At 47.5% G+C, this 8,979-nt stretch overlaps 1 protein-coding gene across 1 annotated transcript; it reads left to right on the forward strand.

Moving 5' to 3' along the window:
* The first annotated feature begins 1,140 nt into the window (after positions 1-1,140).
* LOC141182654 (gastrula zinc finger protein XlCGF66.1-like) lies at positions 1,141-8,574 on the forward strand. The gene is made up of 6 exons (XM_073660818.1): positions 1,141-1,201; positions 6,216-6,350; positions 6,480-6,659; positions 6,743-6,866; positions 6,950-7,047; positions 7,245-8,574. Exons 2-6 carry the CDS (start codon positions 6,273-6,275, stop codon positions 7,341-7,343), a joined length of 579 nt encoding a protein of 192 aa, XP_073516919.1. The 5' UTR covers positions 1,141-1,201; positions 6,216-6,272; the 3' UTR covers positions 7,344-8,574.
* The last annotated feature ends 405 nt before the right edge of the window (positions 8,575-8,979 follow it).

An 8,979-nucleotide genomic window follows, 5' to 3' on the forward strand; every position in this document is an offset into this window, starting at 1 on the left:
ATGGCTCCGCTGTGTACACCTCATACACACACGGCTCCGCTCCGTACACCTCATACACACACAGCTCCGCACACCTCGTACACACATGGCTCTGTACACACATGGCTCCGCTCTGTACACCTCGTACACACGCGGCTCCGCTCCGTACACCTCGTACACGTGCGGCTCCGCTCCGTACACGAGAGGCTCCGCTCCGTACACCTCGTACACACACGGCTCTGCTCCGTACACCTCGTACACACACGGCTCTGCTCCGTACACCTCGTACACACGCGGCTCTGCTCCGTACACCTCGTACACGCGCGGCTCTGCTCCGTACACCTCGTACACGCGCGGCTCTGCTCCGTACACCTCGTACACTAGCGGCTCTGCTCCGTACACCTCGTACACACACGGCTCTGCTCCGTACACCTCGTACACACACGGCTCCGCTCCGTACACCTCGTACACACGCGGCTCTGCTCCGTACACCTCGTACACACACGGCTCTGCTCCGTACACCTCGTACACGCGCGGCTCTGCTCCGTACACCTCGTAAACGTGCGGCTCTGCTCCGTACACCTCGTACACACACGGCTCTGCTCCGTACACCTCGCACACACACGGCTCTGCTCCGTACACCTCGTACACACACGGCTCTGCTCCGTACACCTCGTACACACGCGGCTCTGCTCCGTACACCTCGTACACACGCGGCTCTGCTCCGTACACCTCGTACACACGCGGCTCCGCTCCGTACACCTCGTACACACGCGGCTCCGCTCCGTACACCTCGTACACACGCGGCTCTGCTCCGTACACCTCGTACACACACGGCTCTGCTCCGTACACCTCGTACACACGCGGCTCCGCTCCGTACACCTCGTACACACACGGCTCTGCTCCGTACACCTCGTACACACACGGCTCTGCTCCGTACACCTCGTACACACGCGGCTCCGCTCCGTACACCTCGTACACACGCGGCTCTGCTCCGTACACCTCGTACACACGCGGCTCTGCTACATCCCCCCTGTAAACCCCTCCTGACCCCACACATAAACTTCACCTCATCCAGCACCATGACAACCAGCACAGCAGAGTCCTGCATCCACTGAGGCCCCTGATCATGTGACCCCTGACTCCTCCCCTCCTGTGACCTCATCACAGGTCCTGTGCGCACAGAACTGCCATATATGTGGTGGCGGCTCTGCAGGTGGAGGTATGTGGAGACCCCCATTACTGGGCGCAGGGGGCATTAACCCCTTCAGCACCGAGACTCTTTTGGGGTCTCTGTGTGGTGTGAACAGTGAGGTAACAGCTGTGGACAGAATGCGGCTTAGCTGGTTCCCGTCCACATTAGATCCATTCAGACGACTGCAGGATGAAGGACAGAAGCCCAGAGAAGTCCTCACACAACGCCATTATTCCTCTCCTAGCTCCAGCACAGTAATGTAGATACTGGTGATTTCTCTCCATTACTGGATCGAGTATCGGGGGAGTTCTAGACCGCGCCCCGTATGTCTTGTGTCTGTTATTCAGACAATGTACATTTGGGCATTGCCTGCCATACACTGTAGTGCTGTAGCCATGTTTTCTACTAGCATTACTGCGATTGGCCGGCCGCATCTTGTTATTGGTAGTGATGAGGGAACGTGCTCCGATAAGGGGTTAACCGAGCACGCTCGAGCATAACTGAGTATCATAGGAGCGCTCGTATATCATGTTCGAGTCCCTGTGTCTGCATGATTTGCGGCTGTTAAACAGCTTCAACATGTGAGGATTCCCTAACAAACAGGCAATCCCTGCATGTGTTGAGGCTGTCTAACATCCGCAAATCATGCAGACACAGGGACTCGAACATGATATACGAGCACTCCGATGACACTCAGTTATGCTCGGGCGTGCTCGGTTAACCCCTTATCTAAAGACCATTCGCTGATCACTAGTTCTTGGGTCTTACAGAAGACCCCGCAATGCGATGCTCGGCCCACTGTCCTCAGAAAGTACGGTAGTTCAAGGAGAGTTGTTATAGGAGGGAGTGCTTAGATTAATGTCCTCTCCCTCCCCCTAAATACTATAAAGTTGCACCCTTTAGTTCCTTCCATCTGGCAGTAAAGGATGTATTTCACCTTTTTTAAACCTATTAAATAAATAATGAATTTAAAAAAATGATGTGGAGTCCCCCTCCCTATTTTTGATAACCACCTAAGGTAAAGAAAACAGCTTGGGGCTGATATTATCCAGCTGGGAAGGTCCATGGATATTGGCCCCTTCCAGCCTAAAAATACCAGTCCGCAGCAGCCCCAGAATTGGAAAATCCAATTTGATGCGACAAATTTTGGCACTTTGCCTGCCTCTTCCCAATTGCCCTGGTATGTTGGCAACCAGGGTAATATTTTTTGAGTTTACGTCAGCTGTGTCTTGTCAACTGTTATCAATCCTAACAGTTAGTATTGGAGAAGCGTCTATCAGACACCCCCATTACTAACCCAGTAAACTAAAAGAAAAAAAACCACACAAAAATATTTTTTTAGAAAACAACTCCGGACAGACAACAGAGGAATAAAGTTCAGAGAAGAAGCTTCATAGAAAGACATTGAAGTTACAGACGTCATTTAACACTTTGGGAGAAAGTGATTCCAGGGAGTAAATCCAGAACATGTCTCTGTAGAAGTTTACTGCGTTGTGATTGTGAATCCGCTGCGGTCGTCTCTTCTAACACTGACCGTCGGAGTTCAGAACTTTTATCACCAACTCTGAGAAATGTCTGGCCACGGTGGTCTCACCAAACTTCTGCTCTTCTTCATTCTTTTTTTTGCAGCAGCCGCAGTGGATTTCATCCTAGACTCATTAGAGCCGAATAGAGGAGCGATGTTCCTTCAGTCTGATTGTAATTGATCATGGTGTTTGTCCAATGTCCACTTTAAAGAAGTTGTTCACTACTTTATATGAACCCCCCCAACGTATCCCCCCCCGGGGCCCAGAAATGTTTTTGAAAATACCTTGCTGTGCCTTTTCTGCCTCTGAGCGGCGCTATCGCTGGCCGCTCAGCGGCATCACGTGACCCGTCACTGATGTCACGTCAAGTGAGGCGTGACATCAGTGACGCGCTCCCTGCAGTGGATGCTGGGCTGTGGGCGGGGTTACCCCGTGCATCACACCCAGGATCCACCGCGTGCTTTCCCAGTGAATGAGGAGAGGGAGAGTGCGCGGTGGATACCGGGTGTGATGCGCAGGGTAACCCCACCCACAGCCCAGCATCCACCGTGGAACTCAGAAGTGAGTACCCCCTGCTGCAGCTGGAACATGACGTGACATCAGATGTCAGAGCCGGCTGAACCTGTAGGTCACGTGATGCCTGTGAGCGGCCAGTGATAGCGCCGCTCACAGGCAGAAAAGGCACCACAGAGTATTTAGAGAAACACTTATGGGCCCTGGGGGAATACATTGAGGGATCATATAAAGTAGTGGACAACCCCTTTAACATAAGGGCACTTTACCGAGTAATTCACACCAGAAATATAGCCAGTAAAAACCACAGGTGTCCCTTCTAATTGGTGGGAAAACTATCACCTCTAATAATCCTCACACAGTTCTGGAATGACAAACACGTAAAAGTGCCCCTTTATGGATTTGAAAGAAAGTCTGTTTAGACACTTTAGCGTAATAGTATCAGCTCTAATCAAATGGTTAGAAAGCGATTTACCCTGAAGATTCACAAATTATGGGGTTGCTTTAAAAATGTTATATTTATAGTGATTTTGTGAAGGAATCATGTATTGCTCCCATAGTACAGTGCCCCTTTCATGGTCCCTACACACAGTATACTGTTCCCTCTAGTACCGCCATCCACCCACACACTGTATAATGTCCGCACACTACCTCCATCCCCAATTGTATTTTTTGGGGGTGTTTTTCATGTAATATATGGAAACCTACCGTATTTGCCGGAGTATAAGACGACCCCCAACTTTTCCAGTTAAAATATAGAGTTTGGGATATACTCGCCGTATAAGACTACCCCTCTTCTAACGCAAATACGGTAAAAATTAAAAAAAAATCTATTTGATTTCAATATGGTAATTTTAAAGTGATGAACCTTACCGACGATTGGCTGGTAGTTGTATACAAATCCTGCTTGGATTGGTCAGCTCTCCCTGCCTGCCCAGCCCTCCCTGTCTCCAAGACTATCAGAGCGGTAGCGCATCCCTCTGGCCCTTGTATCATTACTGGTACCTCCTTCTCTGCCTCTCTGATCTTGCTCCTGAGGACTACAGTGACAAGGTGAGGGGGATGCCTGCAGCTTGCTTCACTTAAACTTTCCCGGTGAGGCGCCCCCTCACCTCATCACTGCAGTCCTCAGGAGCGAGATCAGAGAGGCAGAGAAGGAGGTACCAGTAATAGGATACAAGGGCGGGCCAGAGGGATGTGCTACTGCCCTGATAGTCTTGGAGACAGGGAGGGCTTATAAATTACCATAAATACCTTATTTTTCGGACTATAAGACGCACCGGACCATAAGACTCACTTAGGTTTTAGAGGAGGAAAATAGAAAAAAATGTAAGCAAAAAATATGTTCACGATGTACTTTTAAGGGGGAGGGGGTCTTCTGCTGACACTAGTATAGGGGTAATGTCCCCCAATTCTGACAATATCCCCCATCCTGGTATATATGCCCCCCCCCTTCCTTTTATACGTGCATCCCTCCATCCTGGTATGCCTGGAACCCGTCCATCCTGGTATGCATGGCACCCCTCATCCCTGTCCCTCTATGCAAGGCACCCCTCATCCCTGTCCCTCTATGCAAGGCACCCCTCATCCCTGTCCCGGTATGCAAGGCACCCCTCATCCCTGTCCCGGTATGCATGGCACCCCTCATCCCTGTCCCGGTATGCATGGCACCCCTCATCCCTGTCCTGGTATGCATGGTCCCCCTAATCCCCATCATGCTGCACATAAAAAAAAAATAAACACTCCTACTCACCTTTCTTCTCTCTCCTCCAGAACTGCATCCTGTCTGCCTGCACTGATCTCTCCATGTGAGCCGCGCATGACGTCACTGCCATTCGCGGCTCACAAGGAGAGCTCAGCTGCCGGAAGTCACTGCTCCCCATGCCAGGACTGTGTGCGCGGGGAGCAGTGACTTCACTCTCCTTCATAGCCGGCACACAGCAGAGCCGCGCTGCGGCACCTGCTGCTGCCGGCTATCTCCTGGCCCGCTCATTAAAGGGCATGAATATTCACCCCCTCCCCACACCCATGGACGTAGAGAGAGGTTGAATATTCATGTCCTTTAACAGCTGGCACAGGCAATTCCGGCAGCAGCAGGAGCCAGCAACGTGGCTACACTGTGTACCACTATTAAAGAGCATGAATATTCAGTGCTCCCCACGCTCCATGAGCATGGGGAGCACTGAATATTCATTTTCTTTAGTAGCGGGGACAGTGTAGGCTGCAGCCTCCTGTGCCCCGCTCCCCCCACACCCCACACATCATATTTATATACCCCCTCCTCCCACAGCATTCGGAGTATAAGGGTATACGTCCTATAAGATGACACCCGGCGTATAAGACTACTCCTGACTTTTGAGAAGATTTTCAGGGGTTAAAAAGTCGTCTTATACGCCAATACGGTACATGAAAATGCTAAAAAACTCCTATCATATCCAGAGAAAAAAAATACATTGTATATGGAGAATTTGGCATCAAATACCTCTTGTGTTGGTGTTCTTACAAACAAGCTTTTATAAATGTCTCAAACTTCTGTGTGTGAATCAGACCTGAGATCTAACGGGATAGAAGATTACAGTCCGGAAACATTCATATAGACGGCCGGTGGTGATCTAGTGGGTGACAGGACTCTGGCCAAATATGTTTCTAGAGCCGTAGAAGATGAAGATTTTGTCCTCATCATGAAGTAGTTATTCCTCATGTCACGTGTTATTAATATCTCCTGCAGTTTTGCTAATGCCGATTCCAGTGTCAGTAAATAAGACAAGAATTAGCAATACGGAAGATGAGTCTATGAGAAACGTGTTCAGCTGCAGACTCCAAGGAAGAAACTGCTTGTTATCTGTGGCCTAAAATATATAGGTTTTATTACTAGATGTAAAGAAGAAAACTAAATAGTATAAAATAGTAAATCTCCTTTGTTTCCCCTAATTATCTCCAGTAATTGTATTATTACACAGGATTTTTATGAATTTACATCGGCTCATCATCTTCTCATTCAGGTCTCTACAATATCGGATCCTTTAAATAAGAAAATTTTTCTGATTCATCCATTAAACATGGATTTGGACAGGGACAAGATGGTGGAGAGGATATTACACCTCACCCTAGAGATCCTCTTCTGGCTTACTGGAGAGGTGAGAGATTCTGATGACGTCACATTACATCATTCTTATCTATGGGAATAACAGATGGACAGAACTGGAGAGGTGAGGACTCTGGAAATGTCTGGAGTGAGATTTATTAATGTGTCTCTCCATAACCAGGATTACACAGTAGTGAAGAAGACCTCTAGTGAGCGCTGTCAGGACCCTGTGTCTGAGGGATGGGGAAGAACCCTGAACCCAATCACGGAGCTTCCATCTCACCCCCTGATACATGAGGACATCAATGACCAGAAGATCCTAGAACTCACCTACAAGATGATTGAGCTGCTGACTGGAGAGGTGACACTGCTGGGAATGCTGGGACATTATACAGTAACGCTATGGAGTGATCGGGGGGATGATGGTATCATTGTATGTGTCAGGTTCCTATAAGGTGTCAGGATGTCGCCGTCTATTTCTCCATGGAGGAGTGGGAGTATTTAGAAGGACACAAAGATCTGTACAAGGACGTCATGATGGAGGTTCCCCAGCCCCTCACATCACCAGGTAATAGACAGGACTAAATACACACAGCCTATAATTATCTGTATGTAATGAATGAATTCAGTCCCTGTATGTGTTTCCTCCAGATCTGTCCAGTAAGAGGACAACACCAGAGAGATGTCCCCGTCCTCTTCTTCCACAGGACTGTAAACAAGAAGATCTCAATGTTCCTCAGAATCATCAGGTAGATGGAGAGAAGGTGTCTTGAGATCTCCCCTATGATGTGTAGAAGGCTTTGAAGGTCTTGTGTTCAGTCTTGTTTTATCCACCAGTATTATATGTTTTATACTTGTGTAATGAGAACGGTGGAGATGGCAGGATTAGAGCTGATCATAGATGGGACTTCTCATCTGTTTGTGACTTCTACAATATTTGTTTCAGGGTGAAGATCTGTCCCATATTAATACTACAGAGACATATGTAAGGGGTGATGGGCGGTGTAAAGAGGAGATTCCTACAGATAACCGTCCAGGTGAGTAGTAACCACTAAATGCAGAGAAGTCACAGATTCTTCTCAGATAATATAGCACTGCTGGAATAGGTGAACAAGTAGGGTCCATTCAAATAGCAAATGAAACTTGGCACTCAAACAGGCATAATTGTAATGTATTTAATTGCAGTCCAACACAGGTACAATTGTTTTGGTCCTCAAGACCTTCATCAGTGTGTACTGCAGCATAAAGACAAAAAAATTAAAAACTACATATATCAGACAAAAGCATAAAAAGTACCTTATTTTTTGGACTATAAGACTCACCTAGGTTTTAGAGGAGGAAAATAGAAAAAAAAAAGTAAGCAAAAAATGTGGTCATGATGCCCTGTTAAGTTGTGAATATTCATGGCCTTTAATAGCGGGGACGCTGACAGCCGAGCGCAGCAGGAGCCGCGCTGCGGCTACAGTGTGCGCGCTATTAGGGAGAATGAATGCTCACTGCTCCCCACGCACAGAGTCCCAGTGTGAGGAGCAGTGACTATTCCGGCACAGAGCTGGACACAGCACTGGAGGAGAGAGAAGGTGAGTATGAAAGTTTATTTTTTTTCTGTGCAGCTTGAAGGGGATCAGGGGATGCCAAGCATACCTGGATGAGGGGGCCATACATACAGGGATACATACTGGCTACGTCGATGGTGCCGTCAACAAGGATTTGGATTTCTGGATCACGGAATGAATTACCTATACGATGGACTACTTGCTAGAGATGGGGTGCACCTTACGAAGACTGGAAAACATGTATTTGGAAGTCGCCTTGCTACACTCATCAGAAGAGCTTTAAACTAGAACAATGTGGGAAGGGAAGCAAAAGGCCAGAAAAAGCCATACAGCTGACAAATACTATTGAGATCTCTGCTACTGGAAGTGGAAAGGAAGAACAAAGACAAAACAATTTAAATAATAAAAATATGGGAGGAAGAGAAACCAATCACAAACTAAAATGTTTTTATGCAAATGCACAAAGCATGGGCAACAAACAAGGAGAATTGGAACTACTAATGCAGGAAAAGGAATATGATGTCATTGGAATCACTGAAACTTGGTGGGACGATACACATGATTGGAATAAAAGGCTAAAAGGATACAACTTATTTGCAAGAAACAGACTTGATAAACGAGGAGGAGGTGTTGCATTGTATGTTAGAAAAGCGTATATCTGCACAGAGATTGAAGCTTCAGAGACTGGGAGTTCTGTGGAAACTGTTTGGGTAAGAATACAAGGAGAGAACAACGGAAAGGACACCATTGTAGGCATTTACCACAGGCCACCTGGGCAAGCTGAAGATATGGATGAACTCTTTATGTATCAAATGACCAAGTTCTCCAAAAAATATGACGTAGTGGTCATGGGAGATTTCAACTATCCAGACATTTGTTGGGAGTCTCTCTCAAGTAAAACTAACAGGTCAAGCAAATTCTTATCCTCTCTTGCTGACAACTTTATCTTCCTAAAGGTAGGGGAGAAAACAAGGGGATCTGCTACTTTGGATCTAATCCTTATAAACAGGGAGGAAATGGTTGAGGAGGTAAAGGTGGCTGGGACCCTAGGAGGCAGTGATCATGCTATTATAGAATTTTGGATAACTAGAGGAGGAAGACATGTGAAGACTCAAACTTCAAGGT

The sequence above is a fragment of the Phyllobates terribilis genome, unplaced genomic scaffold, assembly GCF_046119375.1.
Source record: "Phyllobates terribilis strain yellow unplaced genomic scaffold, ASM4611937v1 Scaffold_35__1_contigs__length_13245226, whole genome shotgun sequence".
NCBI classification, from domain to species: Eukaryota; Metazoa; Chordata; class Amphibia; order Anura; family Dendrobatidae; genus Phyllobates; species Phyllobates terribilis.

What these genes read in the sequence shown, in the direction of transcription:
- LOC141182654 (XM_073660818.1), top strand. Translation starts at nt 6,273, where the DNA reads ATGGATTTGGACAGGGACAAGATGGTGGAGAGGATATTACACCTCACC. An exon ending in TCTTCTGGCTTACTGGAGAG is followed by an intron (nt 6,351 to 6,479) that starts GTGAGAGATTCT and finishes CTCCATAACCAG; the next exon opens with GATTACACAGTAGTGAAGAA. An exon ending in CCAGCCCCTCACATCACCAG is followed by an intron (nt 6,867 to 6,949) that starts GTAATAGACAGG and finishes TGTTTCCTCCAG; the next exon opens with ATCTGTCCAGTAAGAGGACA.